Raw genomic sequence first — 26,701 nt, 5'->3', positions numbered from 1 at the left:
AATGGCGACAGTGATTGAAAATGAGAGTTAAGAAGGAAAGATGCTAAATACTTTGCAGCCCAAACGTGGACAGACTGGCTAGTCTAAGAATTTCTTTTTGGTCTTCATTGCTGTTGAAAAAGAGACTAAAATTGGCTTAGAGAGTGTAGATGCAGTTAGCAAATAAAGCACAGAGAGGTCGTGAAGGTTGAATAATCTGTAAAATGCTGAATAAATGATGGTAGCTTAACTAAACCAAACGAAAATATTGGATGAGGAAATAAAAAAAAAAAAAAAATCTCAAATCTGACTTTTCCATGGGAAAAGATTTTTCTGGGAAAATTTAATCTGAACTTGTCTGTGCTGGAGTGGTGTATGTAAAAATTTATTTTACGGTGATGCTGATCATATTGTTATATCTTCTTATTTCTAATATGTGAGGTGTTTGAGATGATATCACTACATGAGAATAAATTATTTTAATGTTTGCATCCCATAAAATATTTTTACTGGAGTTCAGCAATTGCAAGCTCTCTATATAGATAATTCTATAGAGTAGGAATTAAAAGTTAGTTATTTTTGAATATATAGAAGTGGTTTGGAAATTCTTGATGATGTGTAGTACAAACTCTCACACACAAAAAAGTATGTAAATGCTACAGGGGACCCACATTGAAATACACATATGAATAATATATTAGTTGATATACAGAACATATAATTAAAATTGAAAGAGTAAAGCAAATTTATAAAATATTTAAGCTGAATAGTGAAGAACACTGCAGAGGATTAAATGCATTTCTTGGTTGTTTTATTTATTTTTTTTTTTTAGCCTGACATTTATATGCTGCCAGTATGTAGCAGTTTTCCTGGGGAGTATGTTTGCCACACTTTGAGAAATTCACTCGGTCCTTACACATGCAGTGAAACATAACTAAAGCAGTAGTTTATGGAAATGATAGTAAGATTTTTCTCAGTACAAAAGGGTAACCTTCCATCACCAAGTAGAAATGGAAATTACTGCAATAGGTGTTAGAATTTAGAATAAAAATAATTAAAAGCAATGAGACGTATTTGAGCAAAACCTTTGTCATAAGAAAATCATGAAGTTATTTAGATCTATTTTCCTCTTAATTTGAGGGGGAGAGGGGTTGTTGGGGTGGTTTGTTTTTTTTTTGGGGGGGGGGGTGTTTGTTTTCTAAACTGCCGAGATGTATTACATTTTGTCAGTCAGCTGCTAAAACTGTACATTTCTTTGAGAAGTCAGAACTCCATGTGTCCAAGAAGACCTTGGTCTTGTCTGGAATTACAGACGCATGTCTTTGAAAATTGCAGGATTTAATATCAGATACAAATTGAAGGAATGATTTTACGTAGTCTTTCTATTGTAGTGATTGAAAAATCTGCTGTAATACCTTTCTGCCCTCAGAATAAAGCCAGTGTCTTGATTTGAACAACAGGCTGCACGTAGTAGGCAGTTTTCTTTAAGAAAATTCAGTGATAGGAGCTGAAGGAGTCTGATGCTTTATATTTCATGCATAAGGAGAAGGTTTTGATACTGAAGAAATCACTATAAAGTATGGAAGATACTAACAATTAAAGTAGGCATGTTTGCAATGCGAATAGGTGTGGGATTTGACTGAGTGCCAGATCATGGATTTCTAGCCTGTCTGCCAGTAGTTTGGTGTCTTTCTGGATGCCCTTGTAGGGTGTAACAATAGATCTCATTGCATAGATGAGTAGTAGTTAATTAGTATTCATTAAGATATTTTTAAAGCAGAAGGAAGTCAAGGCTAGCTTTTAGTACATCTACTTTTTCTTTTGACTACCTGAAGTCTTTAGTTGTATTTTAAGTGTTTTTAGTGGTTCTGTGTTACTTGTTTGTCATGTCATGTTAGGTCTTTTGGCTTAATAAAAGGAGTAATGAGAAATATAGCAGGAATTTAAATTTAAAGGGGAACAAAAACACTGTTGTGATCTGTTTTTCTTCTGTTTACTGTTTTAATGGGTTTCTTTTTTCCCCTTCTTGTCTTGTCTATATCCTTGTCAAATAAAGGCCAAGAAACACCAGGTCTTTCTAACAGAGACGTATGAAAGCAACATGAGAGAGCTGAAGTTACTCCTGGACAGCTTTGCTATGTCAGGCCAGCGGACAGCAGGTTAGTTGAAGGTATAAAATGACAGATGCATCTGTCAGTGTTCCAAAGTCACTACATTGTGGGAATTCTGCAGATGCCTCTTGCATTCCCTCTTCTCAACATGCTTTGATTTGATGACATGATAAGAGCAGTTCTCACAGCAGTCAAATGGCCTTGCTAGCTGAGAAAGGGTGACAGAATGTGGACCTGCTGTTGTCAACCCAGAGCTTGATTTACAAATGCTGGGGTGTATATGATCGGTCAGAAAAGGGCTCACTTGCTGTGCTCTAAATCCAACTGAGAAAAAAGGCCTTACAGTATACCTGCAAAGGGAACAGATGTTTTGCCTGAACTGAGCCAAATTCTGAGGCAACCTTCAGCAACTTAAAGGTCATATATTCAAAAAGGTTGTGTAGGACACATGATGTAATACAATACTTTTTACTGCTGATTGTGGATTAGTACTATATTGCATTCATTGAATCTTACACAGAACAGATATTTCTCTGTTTTCATTAAAATTAATTGCAGGTCAGTGGCCATCACTCTGCTGCCTAGCTTTATATGCAAGTATTGTATCAAACTCAACAAACTGCTGCCTGCTTAAACATTTGAAATAGTGGCTAACATAAACAAGTTGAACTTCACAGCTACTAATTTTTTTTCAAACATGAAAATAGTACACTTCTGGTCTTCATTTAAAACTCTCTGTAAAAGTTTTCTCTGTGGGTACCTTGTAGAAAATCACATCCTAGATACAAAATGCTTCTAGCTTAAAGTGGAAGGCAAAATGTTGCTTAAAGAGCAAATGTTTTTTTTATGTAAAATGTGATTATATGTTTCTATACTTTCTTAGCAACAGTAGGCATAAATGGGTGGTATAACACTTTTAAATGATGATGCATTTTTTTTGTATCTTCACAGTTTTTTTTTTTAGGGCCTGGTACAGTCAAAATTGAATAAAGGAACTTCTTGAGGTTTCTGTTGTGCTTAAAAGCCAGCCTTCAATCTGTGATGCATTGATTTTCTCACATGGGTTATATAATCCTTTTATTTGGGAGCTGCTATCAGTTTTATTCTGTAATTACAAAATTAATTCCTGTGGGAAACACCTATAGGTTTAGTATAGATAAATCAGACAGAAAAGCTCTTCAAATGGTACGTTTTCCTCAGTTTTGCAAAGTTTCACATGTCCAGAGGGGCTTCAGCAATTCTGTGGGGAGTTGAATGCTGCTGCCAAAGTGAAGCTTCCAAAACAGTAATTGTCTTTTGGGTAGGTTTTCTGTTCTCCCTCGTGGTAAACCTTGCAGAGGAACACCTTTGACCTGTTTCTATGATATTAGGGATTCAGTAACAGTAACTTCAGTATTAATTTGCCTTTTTTAAGGTAAACTTTGAAAGGTTTTTTTTTTTTTAAAGAGATCTGTTTTCATCTTCATCTCTGCAGAGGCTCAGTTGAGGCAGAAAGTCAAATTTTACTCTGCTGTGCATTAAGTCTACAGCTAATATTAAAATGCGTATAGATTAAGACATGGAGTAAGTTCTACATATTTAATACACTTCTAAGTGTGAAACCAATTTTAATGCTGCTGCCTTGCTGTGTTGTACTTAGAGATTTATTATGTAACAGCATTTCTTGCAGTTTTCAAGAAAACGTTTAATGTATTTGAAATGGGAATGCCTAGGTGCAAATAAAAGTAAAAATCTTAAATAAGTCTTTGTAGTCTAATTGGCTAGCAGGGGTTACAAGAGCCACAGGTGGCTGGGCAGTCTTTCTTGGTGGTGTTTTTAAATTTCAGCTCAAGTGGCTGAGAGATCTGCTTAGAAATCTGTCATTATGAACATCCAGCCCCTTAACTTCTATGATAATTGGGCTGTGATTATTTGGCTCTATGGGAAAAAGAAGAGAAGATTATATGTTTTTAAGATTAAGAAGTGAAGTATTTAAAAAGTTTATTTTATTTTTTTATACAGTCAAAAATAACAAGCATAAATCCGTACCCTCTCCTTTTAAAGTGACCTTTATAAGTTTTCTATAGCACTATTTTTTTTACTGGGCAATTTGCATTATTTCAGTTTGTCCCTATTCAGTCTACCATATTTTGCAGTTATTCAGCAGCAGGGTTTATGCTCAGGGAAGCCTGTCTTCAGGAACAGAAAAAAAGAGGAAAAAAATTCTGGTTGTAGCAATCTGGAAAGAAGAAGTGAACTGAGTATGAAGTGCTGGAAGTGTTAACTGCTTTGAGCTAGTGTCACCATCTAACAGAGGCCACCAGTATTGTTTTGGTCAAAGATCTAAACCACAGCACCATATAAGCTGCTATGAAGAAGATTATCCTATACAGGCCCAGTACCATTATTAGAAAGTCTGAAGCAGCAGGTTGAAGAGCTTACTCAGTTGTATACTTCCTGTCATATTCCCACTGAACCTGGCATTTTCCCACAATTCTTCCCGCAAACTCTTAGATGATAGTGGGCAAAAAGTATTGTTTCTTTTTTTCTCATTGCTGTCATAGGACCTCTGCAGCAAGAGAGCACCATTTGGATTATGTTGCATGTCTGCTGCATAGGTACCTGAACACAGACAAGATTTGGCCAGTAGTAAAGCCATAGTCTTGTTTTCAGCTAGTGTAGGAAGGTGGAATCTGGTATTTCTCTTGGCAGACTGGGTTGCCTGGAAAATGGGGTTGCAGCAAAGGTGAAGAATGCCAACATAGAAGGTTTAGTGGTAAACATGGTTTTGGCAAACATGATGTAAATTAAGATAGTTCAGAGGTATTTTTCGGTGACAGCATTGCGGGTTGGGACTGTGGAGTTACAGATACATTGTTTAGACAGCTTGATGAAAATGGAAGAAAACCCCTAGATTGACTCATTTTAAACTGAATGAGAATTCACTCTCTACCTTCACTAGAAGTATGGAAGAATAATGCTTTCTTTTTTCTGTGCAACAAAGTGACCACAGAATGTTCCTGCAATGCATAGTAGTGAAAAGTTGTTCTTGTAGTGGAGAAGATGGAACTGGAGACCTGTACATCTTCAACTGTATCTGTGGTTAAGTGATAAAAATGATAGTAAGATGTTACTAGTCACTTTCTTAAATGTGAAATCTAAACTTCTCACAAAAGGTCAGATTTTATGAATTCGTCTTTGGTTGCTTTTAAGTGTAACATTGCTATTTGGGGCATCTCTAGGAATCGAGATTTAGTTAAGGACACTGGAGTCTCATTAAGAAGATTTTGCCTTTCCCTGACTCTGTAGATCTTTAGAAACTGTGTTAACCGGAGTGTCTGACAGGACAGAGTGGAAGTCTGCCAGTGGGATGTGCATTCATTTTAAATTCACTTGTGTACTGTATCGCAGATATTTTTCATTTACTGAAAAAAATCTTGCAAATCTTCATTGGTTTGACTAGGTGTGACTTTGTCAGTGAGAGTTGGCTGGCAAATCAAAACGAAAAGTTAGTGTCCAATTTGAATAGAAATCTATACCTTGTGTTATTATCAAAGGGTTGGAAGACAAGAGGCTAACTAATTGAAAAAAAAATCAGCTGTTGACAATGTTTTCTGACTTGCTCATAAGCTCTCCACTGACTGCCAGTGGTGCATTATGTATAGCCTGGAGGACAAATTCATCATTTTTGTGTAATGCTTTGAGTAGACTGTCATGCTTATTAGATAAAACTAACCTTAGGATTTAAAAAAAAAAAAACAATCAACCAACCAAAACACCCCCCCACCAAAAAAACCTGCCAGAGGTTAGTGCATCTCCTCTAGCTGTCAAAATTTTATGTAGGCCAAAGAAAAGGCTTAGAATTTACTATCTGATTTGAGCCACCCTAGGTAAACTGCTTTGTGTCACTGACCATTCAGAGGTGATTAACACTTGTGTGATCGTTCAGTTCTGCTAGGAGTCATGACTGTTTAGCGTTCAAATGCCACAGATTTTATTCACCTCTTTTGCAAAATGAGGATGTCATTAATGTTGATAAAGTTAGTTTTGCTTATAGAGCAGAAACATGTTAAGACTCATGGAAAAGTTGGTACTGGAATTTGTTACAAAGTAAGTTTGTAAATGTTACTTAGTAATATAAATAATGTTAAGAAGAAGAATCTGTCAATAACCTGGTGTTTTGCTGTAACACAAGAAAAAAATGAATAGTTTGTTCTTGGAAATTTAATATCAGCTGACATCTTATGACCTCTTGATCAATACAATGTTGTTTTGCTTTCTTAGCACATTGTACTATGGGCGTTGGAATGCTCAGGCTTGTTCATATGTCCCTAATTAAGGGAGCCAGATCAGAAGTCTCTGTCTAGAGGTTTAATAAATAAGTGTAGTGTGTGTATAATGGATATATCAGCTTTAAGATTTATAATTGAAACGTTATGTAAGACTCTGCAGACAGATAATAAATTTTTTTTATTATTTCCTTTGGAATGAAATTCAAGATCATTTAAAAGGTTTTTAAGACCTCTCCAAGCATAACATAGTCATGTGATCTTTGGCTCAGTAAAGCTTTGAGTAAATGAAGTACTACCTTATAATGTGCATGCTTAGTCACAACAGCAAAATAATGTCAGGAAAAGTGTAATATGTTTGAACTTTCGGGCAACATGTTTTTCAAAGTGTGTTATTATGTGGTTTTAAAGTTGGCTGGTCCAACTGCATGACACAGACTTGACCACAGTAGAATTACATGTGAGACCACATACCAAATATATATTAAGTAGAAATGTAATCCAGAATTTACAGTTTTGTGTCTGTATTAAAGCTTTTATACAAATGTCTGTCAGCTGTGTTGGCTGTAAAAGTACGGCTGTTTGGCTGCATCTCTTGTGGCAAACAAAGCTGCTGTTCAGTATTTTGTACTGTCATTGATGCACTGACTAATTTTAATACCTCTCATCCAGGGTGAGTAGTTTTTTCTCTGTGGCTTTAAGGCTTAATTTTCATTCTGTATTTTCCTTCAGGCACTTGTAAGGACAAAGATAAACCTTCGAGCCTCTCTGTCCTTGAGACTTTGAGGTGTACCTTGACAGCTTACCAGAACAAGCTGGAAGATATGTCTAATGAGGTAACACTTGCACTGTTTGGCTCTATATGTATTGCCTTCGGCCTGCAGCAGTACATACGCTTTGCTTGTAAAAAAAAGTCAGAAGAGTGGGAATGTTGAGTTGACAGATTCACATATACCCAAAGAAATAATCTGTCACTACTGTTTCGCTAAGCTAGCCCTACAGTGAAATTTCACTTAAATCTGGGGGACAGGGAGAAGTTTTTTTTTTCTTTTTAGTTTAATTTGGTTTTGTTTTCATATTAAGCCTGTTGGGGTTATTATTTTCAATAATTTTTCAGGAAAATGAGCCGTTCATGTCTAGGATTTCAGTTAAAAGATGATGACGTAAGAGTTGGGCAGCATGTACTGCAGTATTCCTAAATATACAACACCTGAGCCTCAGCAGTTATTGATACTGGTTATGTAAATGTGCCTTCCCTTGTACATTTAGAAAGTGGCATAATTTTCAGAGATGTGTGTTTATAATGAAATCTCTTTTGGTGCTGTTTTGAGGTCTTTTCAAGTAAAATAGGACAGTGACAATACTTGTAAATTATCTAGGACAGTAATGGAACTATTTCAGTTTTGGAAGTTTTACCCTTAAAAAAAATCAAATGTTTTCCATGCAGTCCTACTAGTCTTTTATTTCACTGTCTGAGAAGTCACAATCTTACATTTATTGTCTCATTTGTATTTCTAATATGATTAGATGAATTCTCTTGGTGTAAATGTTTTATGAATTTGTGGCTTTAAAGGCTGTAGAGAGAAGTTAACTGCACTGTTAAAGCTTTCTGTGCAAACTTGTAATTCACTTATCTGTGGATAAAATTGGCAAATACAGAAGGGCAAGGTCTGATAGATAAGACTGTAAGAAAGCTAGTAGTGTTTTTTGATTTCTAGGTTTTGTCTTCTGTTTTGACAAATGCATAGTCCAGCTAGTCACTCACAATGTTTAAATAAGAAAAAAAAAAAAAAACCCAGGCAAAAAAAGTGTGTCAGCTTTGTCTTTTTTTTACTGGGAGAGGAATGGTCTCCCGCAAGACCTTTGAGATTGCTGTGGGCACAAAAATAAGTGACCATGGAAGCAGTTATACTTTTGCAAACAGCAAGCACTGTTAGGTATCTCCCAGTGAGATAAGAGAACTGATGTGCATAGTCATTATGAAACTCTTCTGAGACCCAAGTCTGGAAGCTGAAGAGTAACTAGGAACATATTACCCACAGTGAATTGTTATTTGGGAGGGGGAATGTCACGTGATAGGCAGCGCAGTTGAAAAGTCGACTCAGCAGGCTTTGGCTTAGTGATGTGCTTTGTTGTGAAACTGTGCCAGAGACAGCAGTGGGGAGACCAAGGGGGTGGCTGCTAAGAAAGCAAAGAGAGTATTCTGACAGAAAGAAGAATGAACTGTCAAGGAAAATAAATCGCAAGCAGAGCAGGACCAACAGATTACGTGCCACAAGACTTCCCAGTAGGACTGCGTGTGACTGACCCTGAAGTTGTCATATAGAGCCGGAGATCACTGAGCACCTTCATAAAGGGCAGTGCTCTGTCCTTCTTGATTATCCCCACCTCCATAGATAACTCCGCTTTTGGCTTTTTATATATTAGATATGTTTAGTAATAAAACTTTTTAATAATGCAATAATGCACAAAGGGACTATGAAGGGCACTGTGCAATAAAAACAGGATGTTTTAATACACAGCAGTAAGGGCTTAGTTTTGAGTAATTATTGGTTCTTTTTTGAAGAGAGATTTTAAACAAGACGCTGCATATTGATGGACTTCTTAATATATGTATGCACCTGTATGTACATGTGAAATATGCTGGTAAACTTGCCATGTGTCACCTCTTTTACTGTGTAGAGCATTAGATTAAACAATCTAATTCATTTGTGTGACTGAAAGGTGCATAAGTGTTTTGCTTTTGACAGATAACAGGCTTTCAACTCTCTCTATAGTGCAGATGCTAGAATATTTTTGAGGAGACAGAAAACACTAGTAAACCAACAGAAAGACTGCAAATACTCCAGTAGCATTCTGTAGTTTACTGTAATTATTTCTAAGGGTTCTGCCAAGTCTCCTGATTTGAGATAAAATCAAAACCTAATTTCCAAAGTAATTTGTAAATTCTGTAAATGTTTTTTTTTTTTTTTTTACTTCTGAGTTGCTCCTTAATGTTTAAGTACCAGCAGTAACCTGAACTATAATACATGCCTATTCGATGCTTTCTTTCAGACATTTGTATTGCTAACTTCATCATCGGGTAAAGACACAGGTTATAATGATATGTCGTTATCTTTTTTGAAAGTGGAAGGTGAAGCTAGTGCACATACTGATCATGAGCTACCTCTAAGGTGGTTGCTTGTAACATCACAAGTAGCTCAGTAGTCACAGTGAGTCTCAGGAACATGGATGCTTTTTCTGAGTATATGAGTACTGCCCAGCCCTCCATAAAAAGTAGAGACCAGGCTTGCAGCTGGACAGTTTCTGCCACTCACTTTGAGAGCTCATTTTCTCAAACCACTGGCCAGATTATAATCTGAATTTGTTACATTTTTACGTGTTTCAAAGTTTGTTTTTTTGTCAGATATTTTGCAAGTTAATGGGAAATTTAATATTGGACTCAGTTGTGGATTCTGCCACTGCTGTTTATCTTAAATCATTATAAAAATCTTAATGCTTTTGTAATAGCGCATTATTGTGTAGAGTATGAATATTGCCAAAGGAATTAGAAACTTTTTTTAAAAATTTATTTATATATAAAATTCTTGTATTCAAATGATTATGTAGCTTTTTTGTAAAAGCCTGTTTGACCTCCATATTTTTCACAGCTTAGGAAAATGGAGGCTTTGTGTGAAAAGAAGACAAAAGAACTGGAGATATTTGAAGAGAAAATGTGTGCTTTAAGTGAAGACCTCAAGGTATGGTTTCAAGGACTTAACATAAAATATGAAAGTTCTGCAAAAAAATGTATTTTTCTGTAATTATGGTACCTTTTTATCTTATCAGACTAAGTCTCTTTGTTGTATTCTGTTGAGCAGACGAGTTTACCTTGCAAGCTTGTGTGAAGACATGCTGCTTTATTCTGGTTACCACTTTAGATTACCTAACTGATCTTTTCTGATAACAACTGATTGCAGTTCTGAAATAATTCAAAATAGATTTATCAACTTGCAAACTATTGTTTTATATTGAAATCAGCATTGGTAATTTTTTCCTGTTAATTGTTTTTCTCTAGAAAAGGGGGAGAGAATTTAACTACCTCTGTTTGTATGAAAGCACATTTTATTAAAGATGTCCTTTCCTTTGTTAATTTTTATTGTGTTTATCTGACAAGTTAATGCATGTATGAAGCATCAGGTCACCCTTAACAGTGTGTAGCCCAAAATTTCCTGAAGTATAGTATAAAATCTACCTGAGTACTGATAAAAATACTTGAGAACTTTTTTCTTTAGTTTCTGAACAAGAATTTTTTTTGATCTCTGTTTTTGGCTGACACACCCGTTTAGTAATGTCCTGTCTGGTTACATCAATGGCCAAGGGAATGAGGAAGTCCTGAGGTCATGGTTAAACTTAATCTCCCAACTGGCAGTATATTATATTACTGCCAAAATAGAACATCTCTGTTCCCAGTGTTACTCAGATTCTTTTGCTGGGAATATGCTGCTTTATCACTTTAGTCACAGATGCTTCTGCAGCAGTCATTGAATCTTCATACTAATTGTTACTTGCATGTGATCTGCTATCTGATTGAAACTCTTTTTACCAGTTTATGTTCGGAGAACTTAAGTCTTCTGCTTCTGTTGCAGCACCTTTTTAAGGCACCTAAAAATTTTCCAATCCATTGTAACAGATACCTGTATTCTTCATGCAAAAACTGAATTTGCTACACGCAGATGGTGGTGGTTTTATGCAGTTCACTAGTTTCTTTTTAAATTTTTGCTGATAAATCTGTATATATGAATGCAAACTAGATACAGTCTTGACAGCATTTGTGTTACAAAATTGGCATTGCTTTAATCTTCTAGTGTTTTCATTACGAAGAATGAAAGTTGTCACTGTCTGATGAATTTGGAATTATCTTTCCTATTATATTTCCCATATAAGCAGCTATGCTTTTATGAAAAACAAACAGTGCTTTCAGTTTGACCTTTAGCAAAGTTAAGCAGTGCTGGAAGTGCAGTGATTGTAGGAGTGGAAAGCATGTGTATCTGTCCACTCCATCTCAGCAATCTTCTGGCTGAAAAGGGGTAGTGTATTCAGTTCTTTGTTTACCTTGCAAGACTTGGTACTAGTAATGTAATGACTGTATTTATGGTAATTTCTGATTATTAGTTTCTTCCAAAGGTCCAGTCTCCAAAGAGAGTCGCATTTTTTTTTACTGTGCAGACAAAGAATGCAGTGGGTAACAGCAGATGTCTGTGTTGTCTACCTACTCAGCTGTAATGAATCGGAGATTTACTTAGGAACATAGTGTATCTTTTCACTAGCTCTGAGAGCTTTCTACTCTCTGTGGAGAATAACTTGCATCCATGCATTCTGTATCTCAGTTGCGGCGGTAGAGGGGATTCAGAAGGTCACTGCACCATGGTGCTTTTAACTCTGAAATGGATTTCTGGTGCTGTCTAGTAACAAACTGTGGAGAAAGACTATTGTTAGTTTTGAAATTCTGTTTTTGAAAGATACTTAGCTTAGCCTGCAGTCTTCTGAACACATGTGGCTATACAACTGTTTACTTCCTCAGATGCTGAGCACTGGATATTAGGGAACATTTTATAGAGTAAAATTCTCTTCTGTTCCATGATTTTGTTCTACAGGAAGCTCAGGATAACCTAGATGATGCCAATAAAGAGTTAAATCATCTGCACACTAAATGTACAGACAGAGAGACTTTAATAGGAGCTTTAAGAATTGAACTGCTGAATGTACAGCAATGCTGGGAGAAGGAGAAAGTACGTGTCACAGAATCTGAAAATGAAATCCAGAAGCTTACCAGGGCTTACCAGAAGGATATGGAGGTATTACCAAAGACAAGATGACTGTCAAAGAGCGTCTTTATTTAATCTTAACTTTATACATTTACATACATCAAATGGTTATTCTTAGTCTTAACAGATTTATCCCTGAAATATGATTTTAAGATACGTATTTTGAAATATGTATTTAATATCTACAGGATCTCAGGACATACTCGTTCTCCTTCCTTCTATAGCAGAATTAATAACTTAACCCTTCCAGTGTTTGATTTTTTGATCAACTAAGTTTATTTAAAGAGCTATGCCTGATGAACAATTATTTCTTTCTTTCAAATTGAAAGTTAACAAAAATGTTTTACAATTGAAACATACAATAGTCATCATCATGTGTTACTAATTCACATGGAAATTGATAGATAGCAAATGTGGAGTTGAGGTAGTTTCGCCTGCATGACGCAAACCCTAGAAATTCTTATTTGTTACCTGTTAGCTTGTTGTGGTATGCTGTATGTGGGAATTGCTGCACAAAGTCTTGTTTCAGAACTGTTATCTCTCTCCTTATATTTGTTTACAGATGTTAGTTTTATTGCTTTTTCTCCCCCAGTAAAGCAAGAAAGTACTAGCAATAGCAATGATATACTTTATCATGGTTGTGCATATTGAGCTCATTACTTCCCCAGATTTGGACATGGATGCCAACTGAGTAAAAAGAAAACATTCTTTCCACCTCTTTTACAGTCTGGTATTTAATTTGTGTCCACATGAAGCAGCTGGAATTGTTATACACATGAGATAATGATTAAAGTGAATGAAACTACAGGCTTGGCTATATTGTAAAGTCAGCATGTCTACAACACTGTGGTTGCATTCAACATGTGTGAATTGATTTTGGGTCTTGGGATCTCCTTTTCACGCCAAATGGATAATTACCATCCTTGATTTGTCACAGCTCAAGCAAAAATGTAATGGTGGTGACACACTGAATTTTCAGTAGGGAATGAGATCTGCTAGAAGTGAAGTTTAAACTAAACTGCAATTTTTTATTGCCTAAAAATACCATTGAGTAATTTTGAGAAAATGCACTGAAGTATAATGGAAAGGGCTCAGAAAAAGCATAGTTCCCCATCTCGCTAACACAACTTCTTAATGTAAAGCCTCATCCAAGGCCCCTGAAAAACAATGGGAACCTTTGCAATAGTTTACTGACTTGGAATAAAGGCTCTGTTTCTTGTGGCTTTTGAGGTACAGCTTTCTATTGTTGTCTTAATCGAAATTGCTAAGTTGCATATATGTACTAGAAGGATGAAGGCTGAAATTTCTGTTGCATGCTGTTGTTCCTGAAGTGTGTTGGTAACTTGCATCAATTTATTATGTTTTCACTAAAATATTTGTATCTATTATACTTACATGAAAATTAGTGTAAATGAATGAGGCATGGCTTGAGGAATTTAACTGATGAAGCTACAAGTCTATTACACATAATCAGCACAAAAATAATTTTTTAAGGACTTTAGAGTGGTAATTGTATAAGCAGTGTGCTATGCTGCTAAACTAATCAGACAACTTTCTATGTATTGGGCAGATATAGGAGGTGCGTACAATTTGATTGTACCTGAACGTGTTAACATGAATGATCAGATTGCATCTATTAATAGCACGAAAATTTTTATTTGTATCAGATCTAGTTGTGACCACTGCAAGATTGGGCTGGCTTTATTTGTGTAATCAGACAAATTTTGAATAACCGTTTCCTTACTCTGGCTTTAATACGTATGGCTGCAAATATTAACAAGGGATTGAGGAATTTTGACAAGATTTGAGAATTAGCTTTGTGGGTTTTTCAGCTGTGTGCAGCTCACACTATTACACATAGGATGCATCTCTTTGGATTATAACACTGTTGAGATACAACAGTTAATTTTTCTTTTTGTTTCAGGAGAAGCTAACCTTCCTCCATAGCTTATACCAGCGTTTGGTAGCAGGCTGTGTGCTTATAAAACAACCAGAAGGCATCATAGATAGATTCTCTTGGTCTGAGCTTTGTGCAGTCTTGCAGGAGAATGTTGATGCCCTGATCTTAGACCTCACCGGGGCTAATGAGAAGGTAAGTGTCCTTAGGCACCAGCTACTTCTATTAAATTCAGTGACATTTGTCCACATCACAGTATCATTAAAAAGGACTGACATTCATCTTATTTCAAAAAGAATTTGGATGTTAATAATTCAGTACCATTAATTATGGCTTGTCTACAACTCGGTTTGATGCCATTGCTGTGGGCATGTAAATGTGACTGAAGTCTGTATGAAGTCTCTAAGCTCCACTTTCTGTGCAGGACATGCTAATAGTACTAGCCAATATTAGCCACAGGGACCTAATTAAAAGAAAATAAATTAATCTTACTGATGAAGCAATTCAAAGGACTTAGTCATTTACACTAATAAAGCAACTCTTTATTTTAGCATAAAACAGAAACAAAATGCACTTCAGGATCTTCATCTTTAAATTTCATGTTTATGATTCAGAGGTACTATCTGAAAAAATGCTAGTGTGTTTATTTGGTTTAATTGTAACTTTTGGATTATGAAATTTGTGTTCAGAAATACAATAAAAAACATTTATTTTCATAAAGTTTGTCAATATTTAAGGGAGATGATGTACTTTTCTGAATGATTTTAATGTGAATAAGCTTACATGGCTTTTCTCCCCGGAAATCCCTGTGTTTTCAGGAATGAAAAGACTTCTTTTTAAATAACTTAAACTGGCTCCAAGGGGTAACGTATGCCACTCTTCAGGATTTCAGTTCGTGTTCTGCCTGCACTGATCAGGCTAGTCATACAGTCTAATACAGTGGCTCCAGATCTTGTCTGCTCTGACATTTTGTTCTTCAGGCACAGGAGGGGAAAGCTCTTTCAGGAGTTTCTCATCCGCTGGAATTGTGGCCTCTGTTATGGCTGGATTAAGGGACAAGGCTGGTTACAGTGAACTGTGTTTTCACTCTGCCCATTGTTTAGTAAACACCGCAGAAGTCAATGGAATTTACCAAAGAGGGATTATGCAGATTGGATGTATGGTTCTATTTTCCTTTTGATGTCAAGGAGGAAAGGGAATGGAAGGGAAGGGCTTGAACATTGTTGGCAGTGTTTGGGGGGGTTGTGTATTATCATTTCTTGCTTTTTAATTTAGTATGGTTATTGACATTGATTTTGAGGTCTCTGGGGCTCTTTCCATGTTCCCACCAGCCTTTCAGTGATTTGGGGAAGTTACCTGTGTGTTACCTGCTTACTGAGAACAAATTTTTTTCTCCTGAAGTTCTGTGTGATCTCTTTGGAAGATATCTTGCTGATATTCTAGTATCTAGTAACTAATAATGAAGTATAGGCATGTGTATTTAGAGATCATTGTTAGCTTGACTCATTTCTCCATTTAGTTTGCATGAGACCTGCAAAACTAGACCACAGAGTGAATCCCTTCATGCTTGTTGAAAACACATCATAAACAAATGAGCTACTTGGAAGAAAAACATTCTGTGCACTGAAATTTCCTGAAATTATTTTAGTGCTGAATAATACGTGGAATGTTTCAACTTCCCAGTAAAACAAACAAACCCCCCAAAAAAGGGCTATTTTTTTATTATTACTTGCTAATTTAGCAGCACAAAATTTACTGCACTTGTTTCAGAGTAATACAGTAAGTGTCCAGTTCATGTTTCCAACAAAGAAGGCAACAGGTATATGCAAGGTGTTATAAGGATGACAAAACTGAAACCAAGGAAAATTCATTATCCCTAGATATGTCTCAGTTTTCTTGAAGGAGTCAAGTAAGCAATCTGTCATTAAAGGTTTTTACTTAGTTTAAATAAATGTGTTGAAGAAATTACAATTTGATTTTATGATGAAATAGCCTGTGCTTAAATTAATATGTACAATTAAAGTAAAAAAGTGTTTTGGGAGGTAAAAGAATTTTTTTAAATATATGTCACACAGATATCTCACCTAGAATGTATTTGTAAGAGCAAATCTGATACTGTGAAGGAGCTTCAGCAGAGCCAGGAAGATACTTTTAGCGAAATGGCTGAACAAATGAAAGCACAGGAAAGCTGTTGGCAGAAACAAAAAGTGTATATGGAGCAGCAGTACTATGGTCTCCTTGGGGAAGTTCATGCAAGGGTACAGGTATGGTGCTATGAACCTCTGATTTTTTTTATTTTTTCTTGTAAATATTTAATGGATTATTTCAGTACTTTTTTCAGCTACTAACCAATTTAAGGTTGTTTGGGAGTTTCATTATATCTTTAAAATAATAATTAAAAAAAAATTAAAAACCTGGCACACTCTCCCCTATTCTGCTAGCATTAACTTCACTTCTAGCAAGAAACAAATTACTTTGTTAAAACATTCCAAAAGTGATTTGTTTAATTTGGTGTAACAGTTGCTATTGATTTTTTTTTATTTTGAGAATGTTAAAGCTGTAAGACTGAAATGCCCTATTTAAAGAATTGTACAGGGCAGCAGTTACATCTTCAGTGTCCTGCTTTGTAAAGACTCTGTAGAGTAATGGTGATGTGGTGTCATCTGGTGATAAATTTAGTCATATACATTCTGACCAATTAACAGTTACATTTGTAGATTTCTGCAGTATCAAAGGACTCTATTATACAAATACTACAATGAGCAGTGGTTCAGAAGTGTAAAATTGCTGTCACTGATTGTTAGAAAAGTTGTTTGCAATCTAAAATTTTCACTGTTATTCTACAAACACAGTTCATTGTCTTTTCAGTTACATTACTTTACACGTGTTTCAGTTAAGTGTTATGAAATAGAGTGTCCTGGGTTCAGCAGTAGCAGTCATGTTTCTCCTTTGTGATAGCTGGTGCAGTGCTGTATTTTGACTTCCATTCATTTCAGAGAAATGAATAGGCCTTGTTATTTGCTACTTCATCAGGAGAATATTTGACTCAGCTCTTGGGTTTGGAGCTCTGTGCATTCTGACAGATGTATTTACAAAGTGTTCTTCAGACAGAGCAATTCACGGTAATTTCTTAGGAATGAGTTAAAATCTTGTATATATTTTTTGCTTGATATTTACATCTCACATTGGATATTTACAATACTAAAAGTATCCCTGTAAGTAGAATAAGTGGCGTCCAGACTTACATTAACTTCTCCCAACATCCTGTAGTTTCGTCTAATGAAATCATTGCCAACAAACAGAATGATAACATGAGACAGCTTAATTTTAAAAATTACTTTTCCTTGTGTCCTGGGTTCAGCAGTAGCAGTCAATTTTTCTCCTTCTTAGTAGCTGGTGCAGTGCTGTGTTTTGACTTTCAGCCTGGGAACAGAGCTGATAACACTGATGTTTACTCTGACCAAGGACTTTGTGAGTCTCATGCTCTGCCAGGGAGGAGGGGAGGCCGGGAGGAAGCAGGGACAGGACACCTGACCCAAACTGACCAAAGAGGTATTCCATACCACAGCACGTCATACCCGGGGAGGTAACTGGGAGTTACCCAGAAGGGCACTCTCTTCTTGATCGGGCTTGTTTCAGCGAGTGGTATTGTATTCTCTTCCCTTGTCATTTCCCTTATCATTATTATCATTGGTGGTAGCAGCAGTGGTTTGTGTTATACCTTAGTTACTGGATTGTTCTTATCTCAACCCATGGGAGTTAAATTCTTTCGATTCTCCTCCCCATGCCTCTGGGAGCTGGGGGGGGGGGGGCGGTGTTGGGGCCGACAACGACAAGGAAAGAAAGAAGCGGGGAGAGAGGAAACTGTGTGGCTGACTGTGTTTTAACCATGACGGTTTCTTTTTTTTTGCAGTGCTGTGCTTGCAGCTGGGGTAGCCGCGCTGTCTGTTGCAGTCGAAGTTTGCGTAGCTGCTCTACTTGTCGCTGGGGTAGCTGCGCTGTTCATTGCAGCCAAATGCTGTGCTTGGAGCTGGAGTAGCTGCGCTACTGTTGCTTTGCCCTCAGATCCGCCGACATTCTTTTCCTTTTGAAGGTGCTGGATAGTGTTGAACAAGGCCCTGTAAGCATAGGCCAAGCCCCAGCACGTTGCCATGATTTGTCCATCTCTGGTATGGCCTCATACACCTCATTTAAGTGTTTTACTAATTCTTCTGGATTTTGCAGTTGTTCGGTAGTGGAATTCCAAAGTACTGGAGGGGCCCACTGACCTAGATACTTGCCCATACTATCCCACACACCCTGCCACTCATGGCTGTCCAGCCTCAGGGAAAATCTCTTGGTCCTCCTATATCGTTGTTTAACCCCAGACAAGACCCAGATCTGACTCTGCTTAACTCTTGAAATCAGACGAAATGGTCATGGGCAAGACACACTCTGTATGCATGCCAGCATGGTGATCCCCATCACAATCAGCAAACAAGTCTCAACAATATTAAAAGGGCATTCAAAAACTTCAAAACTCTCAAATGTAAACGGTCTGGAGGGGGGGACTGGGAGGGTAAAAGGATGTCTCCTTCACAGGTTGAGCATCCGAGGAGAAAAAAGATGTGTAATTGCTAAGCACTTCTATTATATACCTCCCAAAGTATAAAGGTGGTGACCACACTGGGAACATAAGCCAGATCAGTTTCATGATCAATGATTCTATTGTATTACAAGTCATTACCATAAAGTACAATGAGACAAGAACCTTAGCCCAAGCCCCACACTTGAAAAACATTAACACAGCAAATTGCCTCTAAGTAAGGTGCAATATACTGAAACTGAGATCAAGAGGAACAACTTTGAGAGCCAATAAATCAGCATTGTGACAAGTGACTATTAATCCGAAATAATGAATGCTTATCACAAATTCGATTAGACACACTCCGGTCAGATCTGTCATTATCTCAACCGCTTGTGCCCCATGGTGGGGGCCAAAAGAAACTGTCATTGTTTAAACCCAGTCAGCCACGCAGTTTCTACTCCCCCTGCTTCTTTCTTTCCTTCCCCTGCCCCCCGCTCCCAGAGTGATTCGGAGGAGAATCGAAAAAATGTAACTCCCACGGGTTGAGATAAGAACAGTCCAGTAACTAAGGTATAACACAAACCACTGCTGCTACCACCAATGATAATAAGAGAAATAACGAGGGAAGAGAATACGATACTACTTGCTGAAACGAGCCCGACCAAGAAGAGAGTGCCCTTCTGGGTAACTCCCAGTTGCCTCCCCGGGTATGATGTGCTGTGGTATGGAATACCTCTTTGGTCAGTTTGGGTCAGGTGTCCTGTCCCTGCTTCCTCCCAGCCTCCCCTCCTCCCTGGCAGAGCATGAGACTCACAAAGTCCTTGGTCAGGGTAAACATCAGTGTTATCAGCTCTGTTCCCAGGCTGAAAGTCAAAACACTGCACTGCACCAGCTACTAAGAAGGAGAAAAATTGACTGCTACTGCTGAACCCAGGACACCTTGCTAAAGAAAAAGGGGACACACAGTTTAGATTTCTACCTCCTACAGATGCTGAAAAAAGAAAAAAAAAGTCCTGAGTCATCTCTTGTGGAATTCTTAGCATATTGTGGAGAATCGGTGCTGTGCAGTACTGTACCATTCTTTGGGATGGTGCTGAACCAGCTGGTCTTTTCAGCTGAAATATGTAAAGAGCTATCAGAGCCTGTTCTGAAATAATGGCTCTCTTTGGAGAGTGCATTAGGCGTGTCTTCTAGAAAATAGTTTCATCTGTCAACTTGCAGTACAGGTCTCTGCTGGGTTTCGTAAAGGGAAATGCTTTCCCTTAGAAATAGATGGGCATGTTTTGTAGTTCATATTGCAGGTTGGAGTACAGTAGTTGGAGTACAGGCTGATAGTGTTGTAATCTAGGCAGTGTGTGTCTGTGTTCGACAAAACTTTGTTGCATCTTTTTTCCATCCTGTGTTCCAGTTGCCTGCCTTACCATTCAGTGTCAGTCTGGAAAGAGAAGCGTCTTAATTTCTTCTGTATTTCTTCTGTATTTCTGACTTTGGGCCTGCAAATACCAGATGAAACCTTTACCTTTCTGGAAACCATAGGGTCCCTGGATGTCTTCTGTTAGGGCTATCCTAATCCTGATTGCTTGTTTTTCATAAGACTTGACTGTCTTTTACCCTATTTGTCTGCAAGATCACTGCTCTTTTGGATCATAGGTGTGTGGACAGATTGACTTTGTCGCCTTATTTCCATAGGAAACAAGGAAAAATGTGCCTCAAGTTATGGAATGTCATCTAAGGGTCTGTTAGATATTACTGTATGCCAGTGTTTATGTAAACATACAGAATGCAATATTTAAATTTAATTAACAGGCTTTATTCATTAAACTTTATAGGAAACATATAATCAGTGCAAGTGGAATATGATTTGCCATTATTCTGTATTTCATTGTAGAACTGTGGGTCTCATCACTCTAGGACATTTATTCTAGCAGTACAAGGAAACTGTAATAATTTGCTGTATTTTCCATCCAAAAATCTGAGTGTTAATTACAAGCAGTTCAATAAACCAATCCCTTGTAGGCACTGCTCCCTTTCCAGAAGTGGAAGAGTAGTGATTTTTACTGTCATGCACCAAGCTAATGGTGCATCATAGGATGCATCCTTTTGCAAGTTTGTCTTCAACCAGTGTTCTGTGCCTTTTTCTAGATACTTTCTCCTCAGAGATCCTGGGTTGAGACTTCTTTAGTTTTTGCAGTTGACAGTACATGTACAAAGGCAGACTGAGACTGAGTCAATTCAGACTCTCAGAAGTTTGCTGATTGCTCCAACTACACAGCAGTATGAGTATGTTGGAAATTACTGTTTTTCTTTCTTGGAGCTGTGGTAGAGTGAGGGCTCTTCAGAATGGTCTCCTTATGATTAAATTGTAATATTGCAGTACCTTCAGGCTTTAGTAGCGATGACACCTGCCACTGCTTCTGTCCCCAGCCATGCTGTTCAGGGTCCCTGATTGCAAGATAGAATCTATGGATGCTAATAGGTAACTACTTCAAAGCTGTTACTGTAGGCCAGATGGACGATGTAATCAGAAAGCAGTTTCACTGTTTTTCTCTAGGACAAAAATTCCCAGAGTGGCCTTATCATAGATCAGCAGTAAACAGGCACTCTATAGATACTGCTTTTCTTTGTCAGTGGTCTCTGTTGGCGGAGTTAATGGAGCCTAAATTGCATATGCTTTTTACTTGCCTTCTGTAACAGGAGTGCAGTCCTCTTGATTTGATGGTGTGCCATTTTGAAAATGCTACTGTGCTTGTTCCTTAGCCTCTCAAAAATATTTATTTAGACTTTGCACACTCTCACAGAAAATGTCCTCTGAATTTTTACTGTCAGTTGCTGTTTTTTTATTATGTAGACATTTATTAATCTGTCCCCATTTTTTTTTTTTGTGGCAACCACTTAAAATAGAAGGGGTTTGTTCTGATATGCAAAAACGTGTTGCAAGACAAAAATCGTGTAGCTACTTAAAAAATGTTAATTTCAACAGAAAAATAAAAGGTTTTTCTAAATGGGAAAGGGAAAAAGACCTCTAGGGAGGAAAAATATCTTATTTGCACTGTTTTTTTTGTTGTTGTTGTTTGGCAGCCTGGCTTTTATAGCAAGGCTGGTGAAATAGCTAAAGGCTGTGGTATCTTGCAGTTGTATCAAAAGTCAGTGCAATCAGTGCCAAAGCAGGATAAGTACATGCAACTATACTGTTCCTGACCCACTGGGTGTCTTTGATAGACATGTCTGCCGATGTACTTAAAGCACAGGAAAGAAGGGGAGGACAGCGGTGTTGATATTGTTAGATATATAGATGTATATTTTTAGAAAAATACTGAAATACAGGAAAACCTTTTGAACTCATAGTGTCATTCTATTTCTAGTTTCCAGTTCAAGCCAGAAAAAAAGGTAAGGATATAGTAAGAAGTAGGGTGAAATAGTATTGCTAGTTGCACCTGGTTTTTGGTAAGGATTCTTGGAATCCACCAAGCTCTGCAACCCAGTGAGGTGTCCCTTAAGCTGGCTTGCCAATGTTTAGGAAGAAATGGTGTCCCTTTCAAAAAGTGTGCTTTTAAGATTTGAAGAAAACACTCGAAACAGTGTGGGGTAAGACAGAAGCAATTATTAGCTGGTAAAATCAAGGGGTATTTACTTACAAAACTTTTGCATTTCTGTAGTCAGAGATTGTCTTGTTCAGTTTTCCGTATTACCATATAACCGTAGTCATAAAAAGACTAAATTATTTTTAAAAAATAAGCTTTAATTAGGTAGAGCCCTGAATATTAGTATTGCTGCCCAACAACCCTGTAGGGATCACACTTTGTTTACTTGGATACTGGCCTTTCATCTGTGACAGCTAGAAACTGTAAGTTGTTTTCTGAATTCAGCTTACCTTTTCAGTTCCTTCCAGTCATGCTATCACAGGGTTTTGGTTTTGTTTTGTTTTGTTTTTTTTCTGTAAAAATCAAACACTAAATAATGCAGTAGCACTGAAAGTATTGTACATGTTCATACTTAATTTTAGAGTAGTAAGTAACATATGACGCCTGTAAATTGCATTCTGTAATTAAATCTTTTAGTTACCTACTCTATTTTCGTATTACTGAAAGTATTTTAATAATACTACAAATTCTTCCTTTTCTGAAGCAAAAAAGACAGTCTGAACTGACTAGGGTACCGCTCTATAGAAGCATGGAATCTTTTATTTCCATTCTATGGAGAGCTGTGCATCTTTTTTCAACTGTTGTGCTTGCAGTGTGGAGGAGGGTGAAAAAACCAGGGTGCCCCCCTTGCTGCTTGCTTGGGAGTTGTACAAAGTAGAACACATGGGAATGTGTTTAGATGATACCATTTTACTTCTCTTTTGGACACCGCTGGCAGAAATAACCTCACCCCACTTTCAACAAAATTGCCTATAGCTCTAAGAGAGGTAGCTAAACCTTAGCATAAACCTCTCTTTTCTTTATCATACAGACTTGTCATTCCATTCATGTTTGGGGTTTTGTGTTCATGTATTGTAACTGGAGCATAAGTATTTAACTTGAGTTTGTGGGTTCTTTGTGAACAGTGCCTACAATTTATCTCTGGATCTTGTTTAAATGTAGCCTCAAGTGGTTATTGCAGTCACAGAGGACTCTCATGCATCAAGAAACCAATCTAAGTCTCTGAGGTCCCAGCGTAGGGTCTTGATTTCTGTACAAGAACTGCATGTTATCAAAAGCAACCAGTCTGTGCATGGTCTAACCTTAGTCCTGGCATTCCCTGGCTTGTTAGTGTTTTCATTTTGCTGGACTGGTTTACTGTTTTAAATCTTCCTCTTTCTCCATATCAGGGCATACAGAGGAAAATAAAAATTGTTCTGCAAGTTGAAAAAAATCTGTAATGTCACTAGTCAAAATAAAAATATCTGTATTACACTGTCCTTTTGAAAACATAATGCTGTATGAGACCTAATTAATCTGTGAATATATAAGTAGGGGGTTGATTACAAAGTAATTAAGAGATCACCTTTAGTTCCCCTTTCCCAGCTGCTGCCAATCTGTTTAGGTTTATCTTCCAGAGTCTTACTTGTTTTTTTACTCTCCCTTACACTAACTTTCATTTCTGCTTTGAAAGACAAAGTTCTTTCTTGAAATGGAGGATGCAATTACTTATTGTTAAACCAGCTCATAAAACTGTGTTGTGGACGATCGGGTACTGTCAGACCTCCTGTGGGCAATTGCAGTACTAGTGGATTATCATATTTCTAACTGAAGATTGTGCAGATTTTCCTTGTGCTATTGAATTCTTTTCATACATCTGATTCTCTAACTGCTTGTTAGGTGAGATCCTTTAACAGTCATTAGTAATATTTTTTTGTTCCTTTAATGGGTTATTTGAACCCGAAATAAAAAAAAATTGTGTAGCTAAAAATGATTTTTTTATTTTTAAAAAATATCCTCTGAGTAATTTTTTTTCTGATTTTCTTTTTTCCCCTTATCCCAGGAATACCAAAAAACAGCAGAAAAAAACAAGGAAAAAATTTATGTCCTTGAAAGAAGACGGGATAAATTAGCCCTTGAAAATGTTTCTGTGAAAAACATGTTGACACAGGTTCAGAAGGAGCATTCATCTCTCCTGGTAGCCTGTGCTCTGTTGGCAGGTGCCCTGTATCCTCTCTATGGCCGATCATGTGCTATGTCTTCCCAGAGGGACCTTCTCCAGGATCAGGTCAACATTTATGAATTAGTGAACCAGGAGATTAGGACCCTAGTTCATGCACTCTCTGATGTAGAGGAAGACAGTCAAGATGATGCAAAACGAAAGAAAAGAAAACTCAAAGGCTTGATTCATGTTTTTCGAAGAGGTGTGATTGCAGTTTTGGCAGCTAACAGATTTAAAGTTTTAGCCCAGTCTTCTAGTTCCCTCTTCTCCTGGGTAGATGGCTTCAAAGAAGGCATTGGAATTCTAGTTTGTATAGGAGAATCCAAAGGCAAACATAATGTGTCAAGTAAGCAAATGGTTTTCTGCTTTGATAAGTGTTATGTCAAATTACGTGGTTAGTAAATAACAAACAGGAATGTTATTAATTGAGTGTAAAGACAAATTTAATGACCTTTTTATAAATGTAGTTTCTGTATTTGTGATTTCTGGATTTCTTGACAAATTTAATTTTCTCTGAAAAGGAAACAGTTTGTTAAGCATTGAAAGAAAAGTTACAGCTACTCATGTGAACTCATACTGTTTGATATTCTTGACATTTGCATTGCAGATTTCAGAACTAGTTGCTGCCACATTCTCTATGGTAAATACATTGTAATGTACATTTTTGAAAAGGTGCTTCCTCTTCTATTACTAACTTCTCATATTTATTTCCTACTAAAAATGCAAAAAGTGGCTTTCTGATTCAAGTAAAATATTAATAAAGGATTTCTAAATTTTCTTTAGAGATTATGTAATCTTCCTGGCCCTTCCTGTTACTGGATCAGCTCATGCTTCCTGCTGCAAGGATAAATGGTATCAAAAATGTTTCCCAATCTAGGAGATCTGTCTACTTTTCTACTCCTTTTAGTAGCTTTGGAAGCATATTTAATACATTTAAATCGTCCTGAAAGAAGAGCTAGTTTGGAGCTTGTACACCTAGTTTTGGTTAATTTCTGAAAGAGCAGGAGATAGTATTGTCTTAGTGATCTAGTTTTATTGCTAGCTACAATTCTGTTTCACAGGTCATGAAGAGGAGCAAATTCACTGTGTTGAAGCATTCAGCTGGTTTACTAGTTCTAACCTCCTTGCTGCAATTATAAGTTCTGTCACTGAATTACAGGATGTTGTTAACACAACAGGTAAATTTAAAAGTATATTCTTGTTGTATAAGATAAAAATAATCAGGGTGTTTACATGATTTCAGTTTTTGGGATTTTATCTAAACTATTCTGGATCAAATCTCTGGAGAGCTGTATTGGAACAGATTAATTTTCTTTAATTAGTGATAGGATACTTTGTAATTTCACTGTATAGAGTCACAGAAATGGTAGGCTGTAAAGTGCTTCTAAAAAGTGTATAAACATCTTTTCCTCCATTGCTGTGAGACCGAAAAAGAACCATCTACACCATGCCAGTGGATATTTGGAAAACTTGTTTTCAAAAGCTTCCAAGGAAATAATATTTACAAGCTTCGAAGTTATTTTGTTCCACTGTTCTAATATTCAAAAAGTATTTTACTGAAGCTCAAACTATTTTTTTTTCCATAGAGAAAATACATGTAATTTGTGCCTATTTCATCTGTGGTTTTCTTACATGTAGGCCCTAAACCCCACACATATTTAACCTGGGATATTGCTGCTGCTGACTGAAAAGAAATAATTATCTTTTGTATTTTATATGATATTAATCTAGATTTTCCAGATCTGGAAAACAATTGAATTTGATGGATACTGTTTTCAGTAAACTGGTACCTGAAATCAGCCATTGAATCAAAAGTGTTTTGATTCAGTTTCAGGTGCTCTTTCCTGTTTTCAGTAACTTCAATTTACACCCTTAAAAAACAAAGTTTGAATTATGTTTCATAATATTTGCAGGGTTTTGCTGCAAGTGTTCCTCTGTATGTAATGTTGAGAAAGAACAGCAAATTGAAAAGGATAAACTTTACAGCAGCATCGATGTGCTGAAGTGACTAATTAGAATACCCTAGACCTCATGATATATTGCTGGTATTCAAGTATATGAGAGTTCTGGTGGACTTCTCTTGATATCTCTACACTCAACACAGTTTTCATTTTGAGAATTAGGAAGTGCCATGCTGAGAATATTATGACCACACTTTGGTGATTTTTCATAGCTTATCTCTATTTTAAATAATTTTCACAGAACCTCAAGGTCTGACTTTTCATGTATTACTTGGAATTCTGTTGCTCTTGAGATCAAAAGTCTCCCAAGAATCTGTGGTTCAAAAAAAGTAGTAATAAATAATTTAAAGTTTGACGTGAAATTCCAGAAGTGTTGAAGTGTTAAGGCTCTGAAGGAACATATTTGAAAGAAAGCTTGCATACTTAGGAAATTATTTTATGTTCTCTAAGTCATATTTCAAGTAGGATTCGAACCTTCAAAATGACTTT

At 36.8% G+C, this 26,701-nt stretch overlaps 1 protein-coding gene across 1 annotated transcript in view; it reads left to right on the top strand.

Moving 5' to 3' along the window:
- CCDC171 (coiled-coil domain containing 171) overlaps window positions 1-26,701 on the top strand; it is a 149,963-nt gene that overhangs the window by 40,745 nt on the left and 82,517 nt on the right. The window contains 8 exon segments of the mRNA XM_062609002.1: window positions 2,036-2,138; window positions 7,091-7,194; window positions 10,009-10,098; window positions 11,995-12,195; window positions 14,090-14,257; window positions 16,138-16,326; window positions 24,093-24,597; window positions 25,313-25,429. Of these exon segments, the coding sequence (XP_062464986.1) occupies window positions 2,036-2,138; window positions 7,091-7,194; window positions 10,009-10,098; window positions 11,995-12,195; window positions 14,090-14,257; window positions 16,138-16,326; window positions 24,093-24,597; window positions 25,313-25,429 (1,477 nt within the window).

This window comes from Pezoporus occidentalis, unplaced genomic scaffold (assembly GCF_034315485.1).
Source record: "Pezoporus occidentalis ecotype Australia unplaced genomic scaffold, CSIRO_AGI_Poc_V1 ctg133, whole genome shotgun sequence".
NCBI classification, from domain to species: Eukaryota; Metazoa; Chordata; class Aves; order Psittaciformes; family Psittacidae; genus Pezoporus; species Pezoporus occidentalis.
The sequence above is the reverse complement of the archived record's forward strand: the minus strand, read 5'-3'. Positions and strand labels throughout refer to the sequence as shown.